The 27,929-nt window shown below is 38.3% G+C and overlaps 1 protein-coding gene and 1 non-coding gene across 3 annotated transcripts; both read right to left on the bottom strand.

Annotated features, from left to right (window-relative positions):
• Positions 1 to 932: 932 nt before the first annotated feature.
• On the bottom strand, positions 933 to 27,819 carry Spg21 (SPG21 abhydrolase domain containing, maspardin). Of its 2 annotated transcripts, none has more exons than XM_026384814.2 (9): positions 27,571 to 27,819; positions 23,519 to 23,605; positions 21,310 to 21,471; positions 16,832 to 16,912; positions 15,822 to 15,967; positions 8,542 to 8,650; positions 7,202 to 7,309; positions 3,760 to 3,900; positions 933 to 1,964 (listed from the first exon to the last, which is right to left on the bottom strand). In XM_026384814.2, the coding sequence occupies exons 2-9, from the start codon at positions 23,579 to 23,581 to the stop codon at positions 1,848 to 1,850; spliced, it is 927 nt and encodes a 308-aa protein (XP_026240599.1). In that variant the 5' UTR covers positions 23,582 to 23,605; positions 27,571 to 27,819; the 3' UTR covers positions 933 to 1,847. The 2 variants fall into 2 exon arrangements, with proteins under 2 accessions (XP_026240599.1, XP_026240600.1); XM_026384815.2 differs by lacking the exon at positions 27,571 to 27,819 and adding an exon at positions 26,893 to 27,053.
• Positions 19,430 to 19,536, bottom strand: LOC113180092 (U6 spliceosomal RNA). Its single transcript, XR_003300419.1, has one exon. It is a non-coding gene; the product is annotated as a U6 spliceosomal RNA (small nuclear RNA).
• Positions 27,820 to 27,929: the final 110 nt, after the last annotated feature.

Consider the following 27,929-nt stretch of genomic DNA (forward strand, 5'->3'; position numbering starts at 1 on the left):
AAAGCTACCACTGTCAGAATTTGTATTGAGAGTCTTCTTCTTTACATTTTTCCTGGTGGAGCTGGGGCAGCAGATAAGGGATTTTTCTCTTGCTATGCTGCCATGTCAGGTCTCTGGACTTCACAAGGCTTCTGCTGCTCTGCTGTTGAATTTCACTATTCTCCCAGTTGCTTAGCTCAATAGGCAGCAGTTTTGGTTCTCTGTGGAGAAGGCAAGTGCTGGGTGCCTCTGTTCAGTCATGTTGCCCACCAACAGCCTTGTGTTTTTATGATCACAGGTAAGATGTTAGTTTTTTCTAACTTTATATTGATAAAATTAACCCAGTTATGGAAAGTTATTTTTCCTTTCAAAATTGCCAAAAATTTTTGATTAATCAGTTTCCCAGTATGTGAATTTGAATATAAATCTCTTGCATCTATAGAAATTTCAACTTGTTATCATATAATCTATTTTCTCTCTTGAAAATACATGTAGAAATTATATCAGAAATGCTTTAAAATAATCCAGTGATGGAAGTATGTGTAGAAGAAATGAGGGTGGGATATTAAAAAGTACCTAATATTTTCTCATTTATAATATTCTAATTCATCCATAAGCTAAATACTGGAATGACTAATGAAAATGTAAACTATGTTTAATCAAAGAGGTTAATGTTTTTCTTCCACATTATATGGCTGAGTCTTTGGCAAGATGTAAAATGGATTGTTTGGTGAAATCACTTCAAATGATAAGTGATGGTTTAGATGATTTTGACCAGATGATATCAACAACAAAAATGTTCAGATAAAAGTTAAAATCATGATCATACATTCCCAAGCTTTTATTGAAAGTCCTCCTTATTAAAAATTCTAACTACACTACATAAAATAAAGGATTACCAAAAAAAAAAAAAAAAAAAAGGAAAAATGAGGGTAGGTTAAGGGATGACACAAAACTGTCCATGAGTTAGAATTTTTTTACACTTTTTCTTCCTCGTACTGGGGATCAAACTCATGACCTTTGTATATGCAAAGCAAGTACTCTACCACTGAGTTACATCCTGAGCCCGGACTTTTAAAATACTATTTCCTTTATGTGTATTGAGAGAAAGCGAGAATGTAGGAGAAAGTACCTGGCACACAGTAGCTGCTCAATAAATAAAAGCAACTGTTATCTTACCATGAGCAGGGAAATTAAATAATTCACTCAAAGCCACACAGAACTGGTAAAACCCATGGTCAGTGCAGCCCCAAAGGGCAGCAAGAATAATTATAAAAGCCACTCACTGAAACTTAATTTTTATTCCAAATGAACATAATGGCTAGAAAGAAAACAGCTAACACTCCAAATAATGTGCTTAACTGGAAATTAAAAGTAGTTGATGTGCAGGAAACCTAACAGCAGAGTGCCAGCCTTAGCTCTCTGATGATGGCTATGCCAAGAAAGCATAAAAAAACCAGTGTCCTTTTGATACATGACCTGGATGTGAACATTTACAGCAAAGAACAAAAATCAAGAAGACAGGAAACAGAAAAAGGAAAAACCCCAGAATCCCAAACCTCAGAAATTAGTATTCACTTAACACAATGGTGAAGACTTTTGATAGTAAATTTTCACAATTTGTAAAATGTGAGTCTTCAAAAGTATTTTTTCAATTTCAAAAGCTAAAAAAATTGAGGTGGGGACAGTTAGTTACACTGGCATAGAAGAGCTGCTGCCTGTCAAGATGACAATCAGTCCTACTTCCAAAACACAGTGAGAACCGGTGAGCCTGACGAGCCTGAAGGAAGAGGCCGACTGGTGGTGCTGACGCCACTGATTGTACAAGAACACACTGGGTCACCTCACAGCAACAGCAAAGGCCACATCTACTGCTCCTCCTGGCTGATGCTGAGGTTGCCTTTCTGCACCTCAAGCTCCTCAGCACTGACCATAGATGGGTCAATGGCGGCATATTTGGTTCCATGGAACTGCAGCAAATGTATCTGTAGAGATGGAGAATTATTATTATTTTGTTTAAAAAGTATTTTTTTTTCAGTGCTGGGGATTGAACTCAGAGCTTCATTAATGCTAGGCAATGGTGGTGTCACTGAGCTACACCCCTATCCCTTTCTTTTATGTTATTTTGAGGCAGAGTCTCACTAAATTGTCCAGCTTGGCCTCACACTTGAGATCCTCCTGCCTCAGCCTCCTGAATAGCTGGGATTATGGGTGTGTACCATCATGCTCAGCTCGAATCATTATTTATTTATCTTTGGTATCAGAGATTAAACCCAGATTGAGCCACATCCCTGGCCCTTTTTTATTTTGAGACAGGGTCTCACTTAGTTGCTTAGGGCCTTGCTAAGTTGTTGAGGCTGGCACCCAGCCAGAATCCTCATTTTTAATGGATGCATTACTGAGAAGAATGTATACTGCCTTATATAAAAAGCTTGGTTTGTAACCTGGGCAACTTAGTGAGACATTGCCCTAAAATAAAACATAATGAGGACTAGAGATACAGCTCAGTGGAACAGTACCCCTGGGTTCAATCCCTAGTTATCACAAGAGGGATTGGTGGGGAGCCCAGCTGGAAAACACCACCATAGCAGATTTTTTCCACCCCAGTACTGAGGAACGAACCCAGGGGTGCTCTACCAGTGAGCTACAATCTGGCTTTTTTTGGGGGGTGGGGTGGGGGACAGTGTTTCTATATGTTGAGCAGACTGGCCTCAGACTTGCCATGGACACCATGCCTAGAGACCATAGCAAATGTTTTATCCTTCTCAAATTAGAATCTAATACAAACTAATTAGGAAAAAAATCAGCAAACACAGAAAAATAAAAAATACCACAACATGGGACCTTTGATCCTAAATTGCTTTCTTTGTAACCAGTCCCTCCACATTCCTAGAACTGTCTTCATAAACATCTTAAATGGCTGCATGCTGCTCCATGAGCAGGTTTTAGTCTTCTGTTGCTGTGAGTTAGGTCCTCCCCATCTTCTGCTACTATGATTAATATTCTGGGCATCAGTTTTTTTATGTGTAGGATCCTCTCCTTAGGATCTATTTCCACAAATGAGTGGAAAGATTAAAGAGAGGACTGGCTTTGTAAGGCTCCTGATAATTTTTGTAAAATTGCCCTTGTCACTGCTATTCCAATATCCTAGAGGATAAAGATGTAGGTTTTAAAATTTCTTTAATGCATTAAAATTAGATTTAAAGAGTAGCTTCATGAAACTCAAATTAACCTCATTTAGGTCTGATAGACATCTTGCTTTGGCTGAATTGTGTCCAAGAAGTAATGTCATATCATACCAATGGCCACCTTAGTGTGTGGACATGGGCTTGTTGCTCTAGAAAGAGCTGGTGGGCACAGAGTTGCCCATGGTTCTTTCATAATATACCTGTTTGAAGTCTTCTATAAATTATAAATGTAAATCACATTTAACAAGTTAATGCCTTGGGGCTGGGGATGTGGCTCAAGCGGTAGCGCGCTCGCCTGGTATGCGTGCGACCCGGGTTCGATCCTCAGCACCACATACCAACAAAGATGTTGTGTCCGCCGAGAACTAAAAAATAAATATTAAAAATTCTTTCTCTCTCTCTCTCCTCTCTCACTCTCTCTTTAAAAAAAAAAAAAAAAAAAAACAAGTTAATGCCTTGTTCTTCTCATTCCCACAGAGAATTCTGTTCTTCCCTTATTTAATCCATCATCCAAAAAAAAAAAAAAAGCAGCTTTGTTACAAACCTTTAAGTTTTAGGTTCAAAGTGCTCTGAATTGCAAGATAGGACTCACCTGTACATAAAGATTCACTTCTGCACTTCTACACAGGTAGGGAAAATTGCCTCCAGTTTTAAGGTGAGCTCTCCGGGCATTAGGATACAGTTTGTACATTTCTTCTTTAGCTTCAGTTGAAAGTGCACTCTGGTCAAATACCTTTAAAAATAAACAAACATTGGGCTAGGGGTATAGCTCGGTTGGTAGAATGCTTGTCTTGCAAGCTCTAAGGCCCTGGGTTCAATCCCCAGCACCAAAATAAATAAATAAATACATAAAAATAAACAAAGGCTGAGATGTTCTTTCCTAGTATGGAGGGTGTCACCTGAAGTGTTTCTTTCTCATGAAGATATAACACTGACTGCCACAGCAGCCTGAACCACCTTCTAGTGCTGACCCCTGAGCACTTCTAACCCAACCTCACACCTTAATTAGATTTCCCTGCAAAATGTCCCTTGCATTTTTTGGTGGTGGGAGTGGAGAGGGGAATTCTACCATGAATTTCCCTTTTCCTCAAATATACCTAATTAATAGAATTAACAGTGAACAATCATTATTGAAAAAATATCAATTTTTAAAAAAATCACAAAATCTCAAAAACATTTTTATTCATTAAAAACAACTACACAGCTGGGCACTATGGCACACACTGATAATTCCAGCTACTCAGAAGACTGAGAAGCAGGATCACAAGTTTGAGGCCAGCTTCAGCATCTGTCTCAAAATTAAAAAACAAAAAACAAACCTGGGGATGAAGTTCAGTGGTAGAATGCTTGCCTAGCATGTGTGAGGCCCTGGATGGAATCCCTAGTACCTCACACACACACAAAAAAAATTAAGTCATATAATCTCAGTGAAAAAAAAAATTCCAAAAGGTATTTAAAGAGTATAGGTAAAAAGTCCAAATTCTTTCTTGGAGGAGCCACTTTTTGAAATCTAGAGAATATGATTCTACATGTCTTTCAATGCCCAAACAAGTTTTTCAAAAAGTAATTTAAAAATAAGAAACCACACATACACACACACACACACACACACACACACACACACAAATTTACACAAATAATTTTAAATGCATTGCCAACTAAATATTGTAGTTTTCATTGGCCATGAACCCAGGTAGTGAACAAAGCTGCAAAAGGAGAGTAGGCTGAGCAAATATACTGTGAGTACCACTGAAAAGCTTGCTCTATGTCATGGTGACTGTCAGACATAGCAATTACAGCAGAAAATAAAGAGTTATTTACTGCTTGTATAATTTCCTGACAAATCAATTCTTAAAAATACATTATTTGCATTAAGGAACAAATTCATTTGAGGCAAAATAAAGTAATTACATCATTAAAAAAAGTAAATTTTTGAGCTGTTGCTCAGTGGTATAGCACATGCTTAGCATGCAGGATGTACTAGGTTTGATCCTAACCTCCCCCCACCAAATTTTTAAGTCGAAACCACAGTGGGGGTGGGGATGTGGCTTAGTGATAGCATGCTTGCCTATCATATGTGAGGCCCTGGGTTTAATTACCAGCACTGTTTAAAATACAAAACACACACACACAGAGTGAGATACCGCTTCACATCTATTAGGATAGCTGTAATCAAAACAAAATACAGATGGGCATGGTGGTGCATGCCTATAATCCCAGTGGTTTTGGAGACTGAGGCAGGAGGATCATTAGTTCAATGGTGAGGCACTAAGCAATTCAGTGAGACTGTGTTTCTAAATAAAATACAAAATAGGGCTGGGGAAATAGTTCAGCTGGTAGAGTGCTTACCTCGCATGCATAAGGCCCCAGGTTCAATCCCCAGCACAACCACCAAAAAAAAAAAAAAAAAAAAAAACAGGGCTGGGAATATGACAGGGTCTCGCTGAGTTGCTTAGGTTGAGTGGTTGTCCTTGAGTTCAATCCCTGGTACCAAAACAAAACAAAAACCCCAAAATACAACAAGACAAGTCTTGTTCAGGATGTGAATGTGCATTACGGGTGGGAATTTAAAATGGTATGGCCCTTGTGGAAGACAAATGGCAGTTCCTCAAAAAATTAAACAGAATTGCCACATGATGTAGCAATCTCCCTTGTATCCTTGTATGTAGGAACCCTCAAGATTAAAAGCAGGGACTCTGGGCTGGGGTTGTGGCTCAGAGGTACAGCGCTTGCCTAGCACATGTGAGGCACTGGGTTTGATTCTCAGCACCTCATACAAATATATAAATAAAATATTTCATCATCAACTAGTAAAAATATATATAAAAAAAGCAGGGACTCCACTGGGTTCATTTCTCAGCATTGTATATAAATAAATAAAATAAAGGTCTATCAACAACTATATATATATATGGCAGGGACTCAAACAGTTTTTTTTTTTTGATACCAGGGTTTGAACCCAAGGGCGCTTTACCACTAAGCCACATTCCCAGCCCTTTTTATATATTTTATTTAGAGACAGGGTCTCACTGAGTTGCTTAAGGGCCTTACTAAATTGCTGAGGCTAGCTTTGAACACAAGATCCTCCTTCCTCAGCCTCCCAAGCCACTTGCTTCAGTTAACTTTTAATAACAATTTTCATAGAGACAATATTCACAATAGCCAAAAGTTGAAAACAACAATTCAAGTGACAGATGACTGGATAAACAAAATGTGGAATATAAAATGGAATATTTTTCAGCCTTAAAGGAACAACATTCTAACACACATCGAACTGGTGAATCTTAAAAATATGGTAGGATTGGGAGTGTAGCTCAGTGATAGAGCACTTGCTTAGAATGACAATGCCTTGGGTTATATCCCTAGAACTGCAAAAAATTAAAACATTGTGCTAAGTGAAACTATCCAGACATAGAAGGATAGTAGTATATGAATCCATTTACATGATGTATTTCTTAGAAAAGGAAAATTCAAAGACAGAAAGTAAGAGATTGTTGGTTGCTAGGGGCTGGTGGGAAAGGAGGAACGGGGAGTTAATGTTTAATAGTTTATTTTGGATGATGAAAAAGTTCTGGAAACAGAAGATGGTGAATGTATGTGATGTCACTGAACTGAATATTTACAAATGGCTAAAGTGGTAAATATTGTTATATATGTTTTAAAAAAAGTTTTTGTGCTAATTGACTTTAGGTATTTTTTGATTGTCTGAGGGGCACTTTCTCTTTGCTACCCAGATGTGAAACAGCTAAAATATACCAAATATTTTTTGCTTTCTGTTGATAAGAAAGCAAAAATAAACCAAAATGGGCAAAGACTACTATGCGTGTTTAAATTTATGTTTATTTCAACAGTAATATTCTTGTGAGGAAAAATCCAGGTCAAGCAATAAACACATTATTTTGGAATTGAGAAAGCTGAGGGCAAATGTAAAAGGCAAGGCAGCACTTGAAGCAGCACATTTAAAATCTGAAAATTGTATCTTGGCAAATAATTTCAAAAGGTAAAATATCTATTTTACTTAACAGGAAGCTTACATCCATTATGGTTACAGGGATGTCCCGAATTTTATGAGGTTCCACATAAGAATTCTGACAATTCAGGGTAAGTCTTGAAGCCAGTTCACTCTGACCCAAACTTTCCAACTGCGGAAAAAAGACATGTTGGGTTTCTGACATTTTGTTTTTTATATTTACAGTAAATCAACAAATAACATTTGTATTTATAAAGGTGGTATCATGTACAGTGGGGCCAGAAAAGTTACCAATAAGAAACAAAGTATATGAGAGACCCTGGAATGGGTTTCTCTCGTGGTGATTTTTTTTCTGTTCTGGAACCTGACTAAGATCCCATAAATGGAACCTGGCCTTTCAAACCCCTTAACTGAAACTCCCTGCTTCAAGGAGGTGCCTGTGGGCACCATGCCAATTCCCACACTCAAAGGTGTCAGATAAACATCTAAAGAATCTTTGAGCTAGAAGAGACCTCAGAAATAACCTACCTATTAAGTTACTAAAGGCAAGCCTACAGCCAGGTACAGTAGTGCATACTTCTAATCCCAGCTACTTGAGAGGCTGAGGCAGGAGAATCTCATGTTCTAGGCCAGCCTCAGCAACATAGTAAGACCCTGTCTCAAGATAAAAAAATAAAAGGGCTGAGGTCTAGCTCAGTGGTAGAGTGAGCCTGAGTTCCATCCTTAATACTACATAATACAGCAAGCTTACAGACATGGTTCATCAGATTTACCTTGAGAAAAAGAGGCGGAGGGTAAAGTAAAACTTACAGATTCCCAGTATCATATATCCAAGGATACCAGATTATGAGAGGCCTTGGAATCTATTTTTATTTTATATTTTTGTGAGACAGGGTCTGGCTAAGTTGCCTAGGCTGGCCTTAAACTTGAGATCCTTCTGCCTCAGACTCCCAAGTCATTATGATTACAGGTATATGTCACTATACCTGTCTTTTAAAAAAATTTAATATACTTTTAACTGGCTCATAAAAATAAATATTGCTCATTGATGAGGTAATGTAACATTTCAATACATGTATACATTTTGTGACGCTTAAATCAGGTTAATAATATCTATTTCTATTTTTCTTTTGAAATGGTTAGTAAATAATTATCTACAGTCATACCAGAATCTGTACTTTTAAAAGCGACCCATGTGATTTTGATGAACAGCTATTGGGAAGCACTAATGTAGCCAAATCCTTACCAGCAGTGATATCTGTTGGGAGTATTAAAGTTAATATGGAAGGCTGCTTAACAAAGACCTCTAATGCATATTCAATGAGACAGATATATCTTTAGAGACTAAGTACCTGTGGAAATTCCCAGTACAAGGTGTTCTCACCCCAGTACCATGATCCTTACCCTGTCCACCATGAAATCAATGGCATCAGCCATCATTGGGTCCACTGGGCCAGACGAAAAGTTTCCAAGAACTATCTTTTTGAGCATAAATGCTGGCATCAGCCAAAAGCTGTAAAACAAAGACCTGGTAATTCAAACTTTCAAGACTATACATAAATGGCAAATATTCACTTAACATTTAATAGCTAGATACTTGGAATCTAGAGATTTAAAAAAACCTACTCCCTTCAAAGAATTCAGCATGTAGACCCTAAATGCACTTTTCTAAGCTCTCAAAAAAATTATGGTCAAATTAAACTTTTATTTGAGTATACAGAATATAAGCAATATTTCAAAAATACTTTCACTGAGTTAGGCATTCTGATGATTCCAGGATTCTTTCCACCTAACTGATTTTATTTCCAATGGCTAAACTATTTTCTTTGAGAAACTGATAATTAAGAGAAATATTCTTTCTTTCTAGTTAAAAAACACCTTCTGATTATACCAAAATGAAAATTATCATGCCCCCTAAAACTTGCTGTTAGCCTCGCCTGGGTTAATTCAGAGCCATTCAATCTTTGTGAATTTCTATACGTGATTTTTAATTGATTTTATTAAACGAATTTCAATTTTTTTCAATTATGCTGACATCCTGGTATAGTTAACAGTACGGGGTCAGCATGAACAAAAACAAGAATGCCAACCAGCTACTAGCTGCTATTCTCCCAGCAGTGTAACACTTGCCTAGGTTCAAGGCAACCTAGGCAGCTGCCTAGAGCGGAGGAATTTCAATTATTGAGCCAGCATGGAGGGTAAATGCTAATTTCTCTAAAACTATGCTGAATATTATTTATAAAAGATGAAGATCACCTTCTGATGCTTACTTTCATTGGAAGTTGACTTTCTCTTCAAAGAACCACTTGGCCATCTTCCAGTTAACTAAGTTTTCTGTCATCACCACCTTCTCTTGAAGGTAAGGGTGGGCCAGGAGAAGTGCCCCATGCCTATAATCCCTCAAAAATTTGATGCCAGCCTCAGCAAGTTAGTGAGACTCTATCTTGAGGGAATGAGAGAAAAAAGTCTGGGAATGTAGCTTGGTGGTAGAGTGCCCTTGGTTTCAATCCTCAGTATAGTGGGAAGGGAAAAAAAATAATTCTCTCCATAAAACACTATTTGGAAAGGGGTAAGAGTTGTTGGACTTTTGTTCAAATTGAGAATTCATTTATTTATGTATTGCATTTGTGTGAATTCATTCTTTCTTTTCAGAATAGGAGAAACACTATCAATCCCAAGGAAATCCTGTTAGGGCAGATTTTCAGTAATTGGTTCAACTGTAGTTATGAGTCCACAAAAAGGAAAAAAAATATTTGCTTTTGTAATACTGCTTGGTACCAGTATCCTTTGGAGTCAAGAAAGACATGGCTTGAAAATAAATTATGAAAACAGCATTGGGCAGGATTTAATTCAAACACACCAAGGTAAATCGCCCCTAGGATTCCTAAAAAATAGTTTTGGCAGGGGTTCCTGTGAGTGACTTGTGTTGTATTTTTGGCAGGGATTTCTCAGGTAACTCAGCATTTTTTTCTGGTGAATTCATATGGCTATATGTGTCTAATTGAATATTTTTGTTGATCAGCATGCCTAATTTAAAATATCTCTTGTGAATAAGTATAAGATAATTCTTTAAGTACATTTATAGAATAATACATAAGACTTTTAGCTGTTTATTTTTTTCTTCTGCTTTCTGCTTATATTAAGATCATTTTCTTATTCAAGGTCATTTAGAGGTTTGTTATTTCAGCCAGTCCTAGCTGAAATAGAATATCTAAAGAGTTAACTTTTAGAATGAACCCATGCCAGTTGGTGGATATAGCTTTTAAGGTGTTTAACAAAAGATAGTGACTGCAGAAAGAGGATGTAAAACACAATGCTTCTTTGGTGGCTTCTACATTAGACTTTAAAGAGAAGGTTCTTTAAAGAAAGATAAGGTGCCCTCTGCTAGGATCAATGCATCTACTGTCCGGAAGAACACTGGGCGGGGGTGGGGGGGAACTGTCCTAAGTTGAAGAATGTGTGAGTAGAAAAGAAAGGAAAGAGAAAGACTTGCAGATGGCAGAAAGGAAAGAGAAAGACTTGCAGATGGCAGAAAGGAAAGAATATTCAGATCCAGAAAGAGGCCTAGGAGCTAGTTCCATTGGATCTAAGGCACCTGATACAAATTCACCCAGAGGATCTCCATACAAAATTGACAGTGGGGAACAAATTGATTTTCTGGTGGATGCAAGCACTACTTCTGAATATTAAGCTTACACATACTATTTACATACTATTCCTGCAATAGGCATCTTGGGGAAAAAATAAAGGACCACACCTTTCAGCAACCTTTAGAATACCATCATAGGGACATCATCCTAAAGCACAGTTTCTTGTGTATGCCAGAGTGCCTGATTTCCTTTTGGGGACAAGATCTTCTATATAAATGTTCAAGTAATCTTTTTACAAAGACATTGCAACATTAAGGTCCCACCTGAACAGACTTAGTATCTGCCATTAGCCCTCTTAATGTCTAAGGAACAATCAGAGGGACATGTAACAGCTGTAGTTATCTGAGAGGTAAGGCCTATTATGTGGGCAGATAGGACTCCTGGCAAGGCAAAAGATGCTTCCCCCATACAAACTGCCTTTAAGGAAGGAAAAGGGTAATGCCTTTTGAAGAGGGAGCTCGGCATGGGATAAAGCCCATTCTTAAAACGTTTCTTAATATGGGACTCACCAAACCTTACCAGTGTCCATATAACACACCCAATCTTTGGGTCAACAACCCATATTTGACTGAATATCAATTTCTTCAGGATCTACAGACAATAAAAATAGGATCTATACCCAGGAGTGCCTAATCCATACACTCTGCTGACTACTCTGGGAGAATACTGATTTTCAGTTCTGGACCTCAAGGATGCCTTTTTCATAATTCTGGTAGAAAATGAATCCCAAGAACTAGTTGCATTTGAGTGGCAGGACCCACATACTCAGTTTGTTCTACAATACTATTGGACTATACTGCCCCAAGGACTTAAGAATTCTCCCACTTTGTTCAAGAAAATTCTGGCTAAAAATCTACCTAAGGTCTTTCAATTTAGTTCAGGGACTCTCTGTTACAACATGTGGCAATAGTGAGCCCAACATATGACAAAGATCTTGCCAACACAATAGACTGAATTATTTAACACAATATGAATACAAAGTGTCTCAGAAAAAGGCACAAATATGCAAGCAACAAGTCATTTATTTGGGTTTTGCTTTGTCCCAGGAGCAATGGGATCCTTTGCCAGACCATAAATATGTTTGGTGATAACTAAGGATTTTGGAGAATGGCTGATTTTGGATTGCCACTTATGGGCTTAGAGTAAAACTGCTCTATGAGGTCCTTAAGGATCATAATCTTGAGCCTCTAGAGTGGACTAAGGAATCTCAAAAGCTCTTTGATACGGTGAAGGAGAAGTTAGTAACAGCTCCTGCACTGGGTCTTCCTGACTGCAAAAAAAAAAAAAAGCCTCTCAGCCTGTATGTGCATGAAAAACAAGAATTAGGACCTGGAGTTTTAATTCAGCCCTTAGGAAATGTGCTGTCTCTAGCAGCATGTTTTCCCAAACAACTGGATCACATAGCTAAGGAATAACCCTCATACTTGCCAGAAGTTGAAGCCACTTGGTATTCTAACCACTTGTGTATGTAAAGAATGGGGCTTAACTAATGACCAAACATTCGAGACAGAAAACTTTGCCTTGTGACAACCTTTGTGTAGGTGTCCTACCATACCCTCTCCCTATTAGAATTAAAAAGAAGGCTACTGGCTCACTTCAGGAAGAATGGGAAAATACCAAGTTATTCTATTGAACAATACCAGCCACGAGAGTATAGATTACAGCTGGGCTGAGTTTAGCTACCTTATTCCCCAATGAGCACCACCCCCTTCAACATAACTACCTGTAGATCATTGAACTAGAGTATTCCAGCCAGCTGAATCTTTGATCAGCCTTTGCCTAGTCCCAAATTACAACTGTTTACAGATGGGACCAGTTTTATCTACCAAGGTAAGTGCCAGGCTAGGTGTGCAGAGGTAACCTTATAAGAAACATTGAAGACAAAAGCATGACCTCCCTGAAATTCAGTTCTGAAGGCAGAAATTGTTGCCCTTACTAGGGTTCTCTCCCTAACCAAGAAAAAAGGGGTCCCTGGAATCTTGCAGTTACTAGAGGTGGCTCACAAGTCTCTCCAGATGGTCATAATTCCCTATTATGGCCACCAGAAGGGGAGAGCATAGTGAATAAAGGAAACCAACTGACTAAGCAGCCAAGGCTGTTAGGGCTGGTGACAGCCCTGATGGGACCTCTGGTTTTCTAAACTGACTTATCTGGATAAGACTAAAAAAGTGCTAAAGAATGGGGCTTAACTAATGGCCAAACAGTCCCTGAAAGGAAGTGCAGTGCTTGAGGAGTAATTCGGATCCTGGAAGTCCTAAACAATGATAAAACACATCTACCACAGTACTCACTTTGGGAGAAATGCCACTCTCCAAAGGATACAGAAATATGGGACCAAATGTTTAAAAACTGTTCAATATGTCATTCAAAACTGCTTGAAATACAATCTGAGGGAGATATAACCATCAGGCCTATACAAATGGGAGGTCAGTTTAGGGAATGGCCCAGCCAGACCTGAAGTTGATTTTACTCAAATGTCCCAAGTCCTGGGAAATTCCAGATATGTTAGTTTTGTAGATATTTTTCCTGGGTATATAGAGGCCTACCCGACTTACCTAAAAAAAAAAAAAAAAAAAAAAAAAAAAAACTGAAATTCTCAAGACTTTTAATTGGGATTCGGAAATTAAACCAAGATTTGGGTTGCCTAACAATTCAAAGTAATAATGGATTTTCCTTCATTTCAGCTATCATCTAACTGGTATCTAAAATGTTGCACATAATTTGATAATTATACTCTTTAGAAGACTCAGTTAATGGGAGAGACCAAGAAGATGAATCACATTTTAAAGAAAACTAATGTAAAAAATTGTCAGAAACCAACTTAACTTGGGATAAGACATTACCAGTTGCTCTGTTACAGATCAGGCTAGTTCCCTGAAGCAGATTCAAATTGAGTCCTTTCAAAATGCTCTGTGGTAGGCCATTTCAGATGTCTTCTCCATAGGAGGACATCATGACTTATTAAAGGATCAGGACCAGCTGGTGACAGTATGTAAAAACACTGGAGACTATATTAACTTCGGTGTATCCCACTAATGTATCTATCCATCCATTCAGTCTGACGACTGAGTTTTTCTAAAAACCTAGAAGGAATAAGGACCAGACCAACAGTGTGTGGCAAAGTAGACCAGACAATCTGAAGAACTTCTAAGAACCCATTTTTCTGTCAAATTAGCCAGAGTAAAACAAGGGATCTACCACATGAGGGTAAAGTCTGCAACTACTGACTCGCCCATTCCAACAAGGCCATTAGATTCCTGGACTTTTGCCCCAAGGGAGAACCCTAAGTACTTAATTTAAGAAAAAAATGAAGGCTCAACAATATGAACTGGTAATATTTACCGAAATTTTCCTCCTTGGTGATCTTATGAGGTAACCCTCTCAAATGCTTGATAAAATCTCCCATGTCTGATCAGGAATATGGGTCTTGGGGAACAAAGTTTACCTGGTTAAATGAAGATGGCTCCCTCAGTATGGTCATATCCTACTTGAACCCCCTCAGTTCACCCATTAGCTCTAGATTTAATGGATATGTTCACTAGATAGAGGGTATGAACAAATAAGGAAAACCTTTGAGATCCTACTGGTAAACCATATGGAAGGATTTTATAAAGAGGTACAACTAGTTCCCCATAGGGAGAAAATGGGCTAGCCCAAATGGGAGCCTGTCCTAGGCTGCACCCCTGAAAAAAGGATTTTGATTGTATCCTGAAGGATACAAGAGAATGTTGACTTAGTTTAACCTGGCCTAGAGTTAAAACTCCAATGCAGAACACCATTTGTTATATGGGGAAATGCTGATTTTGATGGGGAGAAATACACCACACAGTAATCATCTCTCTTATGTGATGCATCAGAACTAATGTTATCGTAAAGGTTTACTGGAACAGGCTAAGACTTCAAGTCCAAGTTAACCATTCCATTCCATATAACCCCTCCTTTGCCTGCTTTCAACAGGAAGTGGCCAGAGCAATCATTGCCCTTTGTCCAACAAGATTGTAAAATAGAGTATTGACAGTTGGGAAAATTGTGGCTGTACTTATGAATATCCTTTGCTAGAAAGAGCCTGTGCCTCCCTGAGCATGCAGCCCTTGTTAATCTTTTAAATTAGCAGCACAAATCAATAGATTACCAGCTACCAGGTTTTCCCTTACAGATAAAAGGAACTTAAAACCTGTGTTAAGATTTTTTTTTTTAAATTTGTCCTACTTAGTTGTACATGAGAGCAGAATGCATTTCAATTCATTGTACAAAAATTAAGATTTTTGAGGGGATGCTAGTCCACCATTCTTGGTCTTGCTGAATAAATATTTTTCATTGCCTCAACAACTTGTCCTAGATTCACTGGGCCCTTTGAGTGTGGAGTAAATAAACTTGGGTTTGGTAACAGGCCCCCCCTTTTTTTTTTTTTAAAGATAGAGCCTACCTTGCTGGCAATGAAAGAAGTGAACAGTAAACCAGCTTTCAGGTACTATCCAATATCTATCCAACTAATTAAAATGATAAAATCAATGAAGGGATACCTCTGAGGAGACAGGTACCCCAATGTTAACCCCAAAGCATTTTCACCACTTCCATCTTTCTGGAGACATGATATCAAGTGTCATGATGTGAAGAGCATCTGCTGGTGAACTAACCGCTCTAGTCTTCCCAGTTGGAGAACACATCTCAGGAAAATAACCCAGAAAGGGAAGGAAAGCAATGATTTGTACAAAAATTTATAGCAGTGATGGAAAACTGGGGAAAGCCAAATGCCTAATGAAACTTTTAGTCAATATACAGAACTGTTCACACAAAAAGTGAGACAAGGAGAACACAGTAGCAGTTGATGCATTGTGAATGTACATTAAGCAATAATTTAGAGTAACAGAAATAGCTGAATTAAGAGTTCACTTGCAAGTGACTGTTTTAATTTTAAAAAACAAGGAACTACAAAAGACCGAAGATAGGAACCTTTCTCTCCCACTGCACCAAAAACTCCAAATTCTACTGAATAAAAACAATACCTTTTTGGTCCAAAGTTTATATTCTCACCTGTTTGCAGTCCAAGTTTGGTTAAAGATAGAGGTATCACTGAAGGAATTGCAGAGGATGAGGGAATGGACTCTAGGTGATTTGTGAGTATATTCAGCAAACTTTTGGGCCAAAAAGCCTCCCAAAGAAGCCCCAAATAGATGAACCTAATTATAAACAAACATAAGGTATATCCTAAAACACTGATCAATCATGACCACGAGAATCAAAAAGTTGCTTCAATTACAACTACAGAATATAATGGCATCACTACCCAACAGACTGAACTATGTACAGTAATCAGAAATTTAGAAAACACAGCTGGGTAAAGTGGCACTATAAGATACAATTAATTATATATATAGAATACACACACACACACACTTTTTTCCATATATGGGAATTTACTAAAACACAGTGAAATGTAAACTTTAAAAGGATAATTGCATGGCTGGGTGCAGTGGTGTAAACCTGTAATCCCAGCTACTTGGAGGCTAAGGCAGGAGGATGGCTAGTTCAAGGCCAGCCCCAGTAACTTAGTGAGACTGTTTCAAAATAAGAAAAAGGGCTGGGGGATTTAGCTTAATGTTAGATAACCTTTGGGTTCAATCCCCAGTACTTTAATAAAAATAATAATTGATTATGTGAATTATATCACAATAAAGCATTTTTAAAATATAAAAAGAAGCTGAGTACAGTGGCACATACCTGTAGTTTCAGCTACTTAGAAGGCTAAGGATCACAAGTTCAAGACAACTTAACCATAATCTCAAAAGATAAAAAGGGCTGGAAGCCAGGGTAGAAGCACATGCCTATAATCCCAGAAACTCAGAAAGCTGAGACAGGAGGATTGCAAGTTTGAGGCCAGCCTGGGCAATTTAGTAAGACTCTATCATAACATAAAATAAAAAGGGAGCACCCCTGGGTTCTATCCCCAATACCACAAAAATAAATAAAAACAAAACATTAGGCTTTGCAAGATAGAGGCAGCATTAAAATCACATGTAAGTAATTAGCTTCAGGGTACTCACTTTATCCAATTGTAAATGGTCTAAAAGTTTTCTGAATCCATCACAGAATTCAAGATGGTCCCAATAAACTGGATACTGCAACTGAAATGATGTTTTATTTTAAAAACTACAGAAGTAAAAAATGCAACATGTCTGAAAAATTTATGACTCATCTAATAGCATTTCTCATTTGCCCAAGCTTTGCTTCCATATTCAAAATATGTGAAAATATTCATCTTCTAAGTATAATAAAAGCACATTTTACTTAACAGTGCAGAATTTAAAGAGAATTAAAAGCAGTAGGGTAGGCTTGTAATCCTAGTGACAGGGAGGCTGAAGTAGGAGGTTTGCAAGTCTGAGGCCAGTCTCAGCAACTTAGTGAGATGCTATCTCAAACTTTAAAAAAAAAAAAAAAAAAAGGCAAAGGGCTAGAAATGTAGCTCAGTACCTTTGGGTTCAATCCATCATACCAAAAGAAAGAGAAAAAAAGATCTAAATAATAGATGAGAAAGTCTAAGCACTAAAACAACAAGGGTGAATAGAGCAGGCAGACCTCATCCAAATAAAGAAACAGTTTCCCCTAAACCCAATTTCATTCTGAATTGAAGACATGATACTCTACTTGCTCAGGAAAATAGGAAATAAAGTCTGTTCGGAGGAGAGCTTCTTCTCTTTTTGGTAATATTTCTTTAAAGGGATGTTCAATAAAATTGTTATTTTAATCAACCCACTCTATATGATATCCTTTACTTCCATTTGTGACAAAAAAGTAGCCTATTAATGCTATCAATGATGAAAAAAAGAAGTACAAGTCATAAATTCATTTTAATGGAATTTAGGCTTGTCCTCTAAGGATTCCCCCTTTTTAATATACATACAATTAATCTGATGGGCTTGTTGTTTCAACGCTTAGATTTTTTTTGTCACTGGAAAAAAAAAATCAATGGAAAAAATACTGCCATGTGAATTATGGGATTATTTTGGATGTAATATATTACTTTTATTTTAAAAATTCTATTTGTGGATAATAATTCCACTATTCTGAAACAGGATGGAGACCAGATTCTCCCTAGCCGAACATCTGAGAATTTGCATCAGATAATAACCTAAAAGAAAAGGGATGATATTTTTATGAAGCCTTTAATTTAAAAATACCCATACCAGGCTGGGGGTATAGCTCAACAAGAGAGTGCATACTTCGCATGCATAAGGCCTGGAGTTCTATTCCCAACACACACACATTTGAGTACAAATGAAACTGAGGAAATCTGAATAAGACTGGCAGCTTATATTAGCATCAATACCCTAGCTATGACATTGTGTTAGTTTTGTAAAATGTTACCAGTGGGAAAAATATAAGAGGAATATTTCTTTGTATTTGTTCTTTTGGTGGTGCTAGGGATCAAGTTCAGACTTCACTCAAGCTACGCAAGAGCTCTACTACTGAGCTAAACTGAGCTAAGCCCGATCCTTTGTTTTGTTTTGTTTTTTATTTCTTTTAGTTGTAGATGGATACAATACCTTTATTTGTTTTATTTATTTATATGTGGTGTTGGGAATCAAACCCAGTGTCTCACACATGCTAGGCGAGCACTGTACTGCTGAGCCACAATCCCAGCCCTCTTTTGTTTTTTTAATAGTTTAATGTATTTTATTAGCAAGCTTTACGGAACAGAACAGAAAACAGATAACATTCAAAACATATACTTACATGTAGAAACAGAAAAATATAGTGACTGGATGTAACTTACTGTATAATATAAATGCTTCAAGCACCATTTAGTTGCTAAACAATAAGAAATTTGTTTTAAAAAATCCAACCAGGCACAAAGTACATGCTTGTAATCCCAGCTTATAGGGAGGCTGAGATAGGAGAATCCCAAGTTCAAGGCCAGCCTGGGAAACTCAGCAAGATGCTGTCAAAATATAAAAATTTTACAAAGTGGAAGTTCAGTGATAAAGCACCCTTCAGTTCAATCCCCAGTACCATAAAAAATAAAACAAATAATTTAATCCAAAAGTTGGCACTATCCAGAGAAACTTTAAAAGTTTATTTATAACTATTATAAAATTGAACTTGTTCACTGAAACATTTTAACTTAAAATTTTACTGTTTTAGGTCTGGGGTTGTGGCTCAGTGGTAGAGCATTTGCCTTGCACATGAGAAGCACTGGGTTCGATCCTCAGCACCACATAAAAAATAAATATAGGTATTGTGTCCATCTACAACTAAAAAAATATTTTTTAAAAAAGTTACTGTTGGGCTGGGGATGTGGCTCAAGCAGTAGTGCGCTCGCCTGGCATGTGTGCGGCCTGGGTTCGATCCTCAGCACCACATACAAAAACAAAAGATGTTGTGTCTGCCGAAAACTAAAAAAAATTGAAATTCTCTTTCTCTCTTTAAAAAAAAAAAAATTACTGTTTTACATCTCTACATTTGTATAAAAAACTGACGAATTAAAGTAGAAAAACTGTCAATATCTGATTTTTTCCCCTATGTTTCCACTTACAATCATATATTTAGGTACCGTAAGATCTTATGGAAAAAAAAAAAGATCTTATGGAAAAAAAATCTAATGTTCATAACTACCAATAATAACAAGAAGAATAATATATTTTTAAAAAATAGAACACTTCATCAATTTGCATATCACCCTTGAGGTGGGGCCATACTAATCTTCTCTGTATCATTTCAACATTATTATACGTGCTACCAATGTGAGCATTTTGTATTATTTCTTACAAATACACGTGACTCTGTAATCACCTCAATAAAAATGTGAATTAAAAAAGACCCATGCATTTTAGTTGTTAGATACTAATGAATATCTAATAAATTTCAAAACTTCTGATCAAATTCTGATGACAGTTTGGAAGACACTGTTGGCCTTTTCTTGATTCACTATCTAGTTAATAAAATAGAGGAAGACCACCTCAAGAACCTTGAGGGCAAAGAAATATCAGGCAGAAGCTAAAGTTATTGAGACCTGCCAGCCTGGAGTAATAAACACACTGTCAGCATCTGCTTACACTCCCCAGCAGGCCAGACACCTGAGGGTGGCTCATTTCCCCTCCCAGGGTATAGAGGACTGAGATGAAGGTGCACCAACTGTTCTCCTATGATGCTACATATGAAGAAGGATGATGAATACCTAGACGCAGGAGGATCAGGCTACAGAGACTCAAACATGTCATCTTACAAATATTTTAAGAAATGAGAAATGAAGCCAGAAAGGAAAAGTCCTGGGGGGAGGAAGGGGGCAGCAGGCAATGCTTATAACTGTTTTCTCAAGAGAAAGGCTGTCAGGAGGAAGAGGACTTTTACATATTTGGTGTGGTAGTGTTGGTGGTAACCCTAGTAGAATTTTCAGTTACCTTCCAAGAGAAGAGAACTGATCCACTTTCTCTTCTTTAGATAGAATACTGGCTATAATTATACAATTTATTACTAACACGGAGCACCATGTGCATGCTAATATTCCAGGATCAGAAACCACTGCCAGCTCCAAAGCTAAAGAAGGGTCTCTCTTCTTCCTCACAATTTAGAAGAGCTATCAGGCATGTAATCCCAGCTACCCAGGACACTGAGACAGGAGGATGTCAAGTTCAAGGCTAGCCTTGATAACTTAGCAAGACCCTGATTCAAAAAACAAAAAAGGCTGGGGATGAAGCTAGTGGCAAAGCATCCCTAGGTTCTATCCCTAGTACTAACACTGCCCCCCAACCCCCCGCCAAAAAAAAAGTTAGGAGACCAACTTCCTCACCAACCTGTGCTATTACACAGGCATTGGAGGGAGGGAATCAGCCACAAGCAAGTGCCTTCCCTATACACACCTTTGTTTTAGAGAAAGAAATTGAGAATGATCAGGGGACACTAGGTTGAGACTTTAGACCAAACTTGACTATAAAATAACAATGAAAAAAAAAAAAAAAACTTCTTAACCAATACTAAGGATATGAGTTAACAAAAGAACCTTATTTTAATGTCAAAGATTGACATTAAAAGCAAGGTTTTCACTCAGCAGATTCCTGTAAATTAGTAGATCCCTCTGTTGACTTACATTCCATGCTCAACTTCCTGGAAACAGTGGTGATACAACAGGAGGGGAAATGGAGCCAGAAGACTGAACTTGGTCTCCCCCTCTACCATCTATCTGCTGGCTGTGTGACTTTGGGTGATCACTAAAAATGACTACACCTCGGTTTCCTCTTCTATACACAAGGACAAATGCTTCTTACTATTCAGAACTATGAGAAGTGTGTCAGGAAAGAATGCATGTAAAAGCTGGTACAAAGAAGGCTACCATTAGCAGATCTCTTCCAAAACTCTGTATGTCTGTATATACACACCAGTTTCCTGCAACAGGTTTCATCTCACATTTTAAAACAGGAAAAGAATATCTTATCACAATAAAAAGAAGTGCCTATCACTATGATTGTCAGAATCAGAAGCATAAAAAACACAATCTGAATTTTAACACTGAAGCGATAATACTTACAGCTATAACCCGATAGCCCCATCCAGTCAAAGCCAAAATCTGCCGGAAAAATACATCTGCAGTTCCGCTGACAGGGGGGAGAAATATGAGAGGACACCTGATACTTCTGGGGCCCGCATCATAAAGCGACCATATTTTACTGTCATCATCATCTACGATAATCTGGAGGGAAAATTACAAGAAAAAAAATGGAAAACTTTATGAAATTTGGGTTTTATACTATTGCTTTACACTAATTTCACTGACAATTTTAACAGTACTGCTTTGTTACAAGGTAACTTGGGGATCACACCAGATTAGCATAAAAGGCCTTGGTTTCCTTTTCTTACTCCAGTGCTAACAGATTGTTCAGAACTGCTTTGTAAACTTCCAGAGAGCTGCTTTTTTTCTGTTTTAAATTTTCCTGTCCATCCATGATAATAGGAAGAAATCTACTTTGCTTACCACTTAGGCAGTAAACTCTGTACATAGCATCTTATTTCTCCCCTATACTTCTGGTGGTGGTGGTGGTGGTAGTGGTGGTGGTGGTGGTGTGTGTGTGTGTGTGTGTGTGTGTGTGTATAAGAAGGGCGGTATGCACAGTCATTCTGTGGCACTGGCCCAGAGGCCTGGCTGGGATCAATAGGGTCAGAGGATAAACAAGGGAGGATAAACTGGAAAAAAATTACATCAATTAAATTAATTCCTACAACTACTTCTAGAATATTTAGGTAAGTGGGAGCAAAACAAAACAAAAAACGACCCCTGAACTCTTAATGATCTTTGACAGAGCATACAACAAATCCCAATCTTGTAGTAACAAAATCATGTAAAATGAATGCATCTTCAAAATCTCCTAGGGAATTACTTTAATAATCCAATTTGGAAGAATAACACAAAAATAGTATGTTCACACAAATATGTTCTGAAATGGTACATTCTGAAATAGTACATTCTGAAAACGGATAGAGACAATGTTAGGAACATAAGTGTGTTTATCACTTTGACTTTCTCAAAGGACCCTGAATGGCAATTTTGTCATAATTCCCTAAGAAAACGCAATATATTTGATAATTTAAAATCAAACACCAAAAAATTTCACGCAAATTCATCATGACTTGTGAACCAAGCTGATTGACATCAATTAAAAATTACATCAATTAAACTAATTCCTACAACTACTTCTAGAATATTTAGATAAGTTTGGGTGTTTTAGGTCTGGTGATCAACATGCTGAGGGAGAAAGTCCATCAGGAGGAACTTGTTACTTGAATGGATGGAACCAAGTAGAGGAATCCCAGAGGCCAACTCTCCTTTTAGTATAAGCAATAGTCTCCTAGAAAGCAAAACGGAAGGGGAGCTTTGGTAAGCAGCCCAAGTTCTTCTGAATTTGTCACCAGATTAATCTAATTTCAATACATAACCTACCAGGCAATGTGACCTTTAATATGTTCCTTGTCTGTGAAATGAGCACCCAAGGATCCACCTTTTCAAACTGCTCAAAGTGTTAAATAAGAAATCTGAGGAGTTCCTACAATGTATGTATCCTATCTACACCTGGAGAACTGTACCTTAGATTTCTATATGGAGAACAATTTTTTTGTTAATTCAAACTTGCATGATTCTTCCACACTGCCTGCCCTGACAAAATGATTATGACAGAGACATAGAAGTTCTTGAGATCACAGTACTATCATATTGCTACAGGAGAATCAGCAAAGATTTTACTCTGTGATGTGAACAGCCTTTGTCTAGTGTGATCCCTGAACATTTGGGCTTAAATCTTTGTTATAAGTGTTTAGAGTTTACAAATATCTCAGGCAAATAGGCTTACAAAGAATGACTATAGCAGAGTAAGTACATCATTGCAAGCAAAAGTCTGTAAGGTGACCCACAATAAATCTTAAAACTGAGGAAGAGAAACTGAACTTTACTGTACTTAATCTATAGTTGGTGCTGTCAGCCTTCCACTATACCACACTAAAGAATACACATATACCTGGTTACTTGAATATGTAAAGCAATTATAAATAATGAGTACTGTTATACTTGTGTTTACTCTTGAATGAGTCTTAAAAGTGACAAGGAAGGGATGAACTTTAAGCAGTGCATCCCAGAATTTGACACTTGGCAATAACATTTACTCTCAAACACTACTAAGGCATACATTTAAATCACATGCAAAAACAATACAAGATTTTGCAAAGAGGTATAGTAAAATCATACGTACCTTTTTAAGGGGAACTGTACTTCTAAACCAGTTATAATCAGGAGAGACTTTAATCTCTCCCATGATTAGCTGAAATGGAGGTTAATCCTGAAATAAAAGCATGTGATGTTTCATGTCAAAAATTCATGTTTACATCAGAATTAAATGTACAGTCTGGTCTAGCTATATCAACAACAGTTTAAAACCAAGGAAATGGGCTATTTTATCTTGTCAGTGTATATTTAAACTACAGAAAACAATTTGGTGAAATGCTAAGAGAGATAACCATTTCTCCCCTCTAGTTCCTCTAGAAGAGTAATCTGGTCTAGAAAATTTAAATGACTTACCCGAGATCACATGGCTATTGCAAAACTAGGTTCAGATGCAAGACAATCTTTTCTGACACCATACTGCCTGTCCTAGTTAAGTAATTCCAAACTGCAGTATCATTGCCTGTCTTTTAACTGTGTCTTAAGAATCAATTTTTTTTTAAATATTTATTTATTTATTTTTAGTTTTCGGCGAACACAGCATCTTTGTTTGTATGTGGTGCTGAGGATCGAACCCGGGCCGCATGCATGCCAGGCGAGCGCGCTACCGCTTGAGCCACATCCCCAGCCCCAAATGCGTGGACTTCTAATGCAAGCTTAGTGATTTCTAGCTTTTATCTCTCTGTGATGTTGGATAAGTCATCACCATCTTTGGGCTTGTTTCCTCATCTGAGTTTTACCAGTGTGTCCCCAGAGTCTAGAATAGTGCTTGGCACATAGCAGGCATTATCTATTGACTAAGAAAATTACTACATCCTACGGGGACTGAACTAGGCCCTCCTAGAGTCCCTTCTAACCCTGGCATCTGTGAGCTTTGTATTGGTTGAGTATCAGCAATTTCAAGGCTGCCCCTCTTTGCTCAGGCATCTGTTATGTCTTAACAGGAACCTGAAATTATAATTCCCTGTTGCAGAGTCTTTATTGTCAAGTGAGGAACTTTTACTCATTTGTTTGTAATGATACCAATACTTATCTTGTACTATGTCCTTGTACCTCAGGGCAAGCCTAGATTTCCTAGCATGGCTAAGATGAGTTTGAGATGCCATTCAATTCCTGGACTGACTCTGAACTGTTATTTTAGAGAATGTCCTCTGGACTGGCAAGAAGCAAAGGATTCTAAACTCAATAGAATTCTTCCTCATTCACTGGCCTTCCACATCTGCTTCTACAGGGACACAAATGTTACTTTGGAGAGTTACTAAACTGAACCCCTCAGGAGACAGAAATGTAGGCATTCCAATATTAGGCTTGATTTACAACTGTGACATTGTAATAATGGTTTCATCTCTCGAAGTTAAGATGGTACTTTTTTAAAAGTTTATTAAAACCATAAGTTGCTTCAAAGTACCAAGAAAATCACTAGTAATCTTACACTGAAAAATCAGTGTGCACAGATGTAGTTATTATTGTTCATGTTAAAATAAAGAAAATCATTGTTTGCATAATCCATTGTATCTTAAACATTAACATGTTAAAAAACTAAGTAATTTTAACTAGTCTTAGAGAAGCTGGTTATTACTTTTAAATGAAAACAACTAGCACATATAGTTAATTCTGGAATATTTTCCACCTGGACAGTCTTTAATTACTCCCATATCATCTAAACACTTCCTATTAGAGACATTTTCTAGTATTACACTTCTAAAAACAATCACTCTGTTCTACAGAGGGGGAATATAAAAACATGTTAAACAAAAATCTCAATATATTTTTTTAAAAAACATCTAATTAAAGCCAGAAAGTTTGCTTCTAGTCTCAATAAACATAGGATAAAAAATAGTTTTAGGAATCAGTTGCAATACACAAACCAAATTACCACACAACACAAAGACTTACAAATTCACCCAATCATCTACTTCTTTCCTATAGTAAAACTCGAGAGAGATTTCTTACCAAGAGTCCTCAGTATAATTCACAACCACCTCAGTATTATGACATGTTATAACTAATCTTGCTAGATGGAGAGATTCCACCCAGCTGTGACTAAATTTTTGCAGGGACAAGTGATTTTAACACTTGTGCATGTTTGGCAGTAATGAAAGGTGAGACAGATAGCAAATGTTGCATCTGACCAGCTGATGTCTATGAGAAAAAGGCTCCCTGCTGCAAAGTGAAAGCAGCTGTGAGTGGTATGAAAAGGAAAGTTTGTTCTAGCTCTCTTTCATCCTCTAAAGGGGTAGATACTTTTCCAAGTCACAAGAGAAACATTCTGTCTATGGCACAGAAGGTTAACTGAGATTGTAACCAAACTGGTCAGGATGAAATAAAAAAGAATGTGGATGGTAAACTCAACACTGTTTGATCTTTTGTCATTTGGTTCTTCACAAAAACAAAAGCACCTTTTCAGGCTAGGGGGGAAAGGGCCAGAGAATGGTCTTAATCTTGATTAAGCCACAGTCCAGGGGTGTTCTGGACACCCAGTTCTCTAGCCCTTTCTTGTGCTGCGGATCAATAAAACAGCTAGTTGAGATGAGTGTGTACCATCCTTCAGGAAGTCAACAGAATCTCCCAGGCTTTAATCAAGGAAACATTTTACAAATGTCACATATCCGGCTTAACCAGTCACAGATTTCTGACCCCTTATCTTAATCTATAGTTGATTTACATATAGAAAACATGTGATTTATTAATAATACTAGCAAAATATATATATGAACCCAACTCTTCTCCAGGTGATACATTTGGCGTGGCTTTTTTTTTTTTTTTTTTTTTGCCAGAGATTGAACCCAGGGCTTCAAGAATGCTAAGCACTTACTTTTACCACTGAACTAACCCCAGCCCAGCAATTGGCTTTTAAATTCAGGTCTCCTGGGCTGGGGTTGTGCCTCAGTGGTAGAGTGCTTGCCTAGCAAGTGTAGGACCCTGGGTTCCATCCTCAGCACCACATAAAAATGAATAAATAAAGGTATTGTGTCCAAATACAACTAAAAAATAAATATTTAAAAAAATAAATTCAGGTCTCCATTCCTTACCATACTAATGTATAGCTATCTTTTTTTCTTTTTTTTTTAAGATTTCTTCAAGGGAGATGTATACCTCTTTATACCTCTTTTCTTCAAAAATCTATTCCATTATCTATAAATCTCAAAGCAGGAAAAGCTGCCTACCCAACATCTCTTCTGCAACACTTCTTGAGCTAACAGCGCAAAAGCTTTTGGAAAATTGAACACAGCTACTAGGTTACTGCTTAGTCTGTTGAATCTTTCCAACAGAAGCTGGACCACTACAAATGGAGACAAAAAAAAGAAGCATAAGCTTCTAATTTATAACTTCCCAAGAAAAGAAGAGGAAAAGTGCGACAGTGGACCTGCCACTTTCCTCATCCCCCATTCATAAACCACATACCTGGCCTATCACTTTCGGGCTGAGGTACAATCCCCCAAACGACTGGCCTCTACTCAAACGTTTCTTAAACGTTTACTGAAATAGCCAGTTGCGGTGGCTCCCGCCTGTGATCCCAGCTACTCCTGAGGTTGAGGTGGAAGGATCGCCAAGTTCGAGGCCAGCCTGACAACTTAAAGAGATCTGTCTCAAAGTAAAAAAATAAGAAGGGCTGCTGGTGTAGCTCAGTGTGGAGCGCCCTTGAGCTCAATCCCTGGTACAAAAAAAAAAAAAAAAAAATTACTGAAATAAAATGTTTTTGGGCTATGTCCTCACGATCCCAGGATGAATATGCAGGAGGATGCCCTGATAAAGCCTTCTGCCTTCCCCCAACCCCCACGAAGAGGCTCCAAACAGTCCTCATCAGTCCCACCAGTGACAGCCACACAAAGGTAGGGAGGGTCACAGGCACACCGACCACCACCCATGAACTCAGACTTGGCCTCAGACATAAAAACACTGAGACACACTCACACACGTACGCAATCACGTGCATGGTCACATGAACCGGCCCACTCGGGGGCTACACACAAAGTCACACCCGGCCGAGGCAGCCGCGCATGCTCCATACACACCCATCTACAACCCCACACACATCACACACCTACATTCCCGATTTCCATAGCTTCACCGACCCCTCACCTGCCGTGGCCACCCCCACGTCCCTTTGCTTCCAGCTCCAGGCGGCTCTTTGCTCCTATATCCGAGTAGATGGAGGCGGCTGGGACCCGCAGCCAGAGCCCGGAGGACCCGCAGACACAGCTGGCGGGGGAGCAGGGGAGCGCTGGAGCCCGGCCTCCGAGGGGCGGGGCGCGCGGCCGAGCAAGCCCGGGCCGCGGCGCTCCCTCCTCCGGAACCGTGTGCTCCGCGGGCGCGAGCCTCCAGCTTCCGGGTTCGGAGGAGGGCGGGGCCACGTCGCGAGGAAGGGGCGGGGCTGCGTGGCTCCGGCGGTCACTATGGCGACGGCGCGGGCTGGAGACTGGGCAGGGAGACACCTGGCG

This window comes from Urocitellus parryii, chromosome 6, assembly GCF_045843805.1.
Source record: "Urocitellus parryii isolate mUroPar1 chromosome 6, mUroPar1.hap1, whole genome shotgun sequence".
Classification (NCBI taxonomy): Eukaryota; Metazoa; Chordata; class Mammalia; order Rodentia; family Sciuridae; genus Urocitellus; species Urocitellus parryii.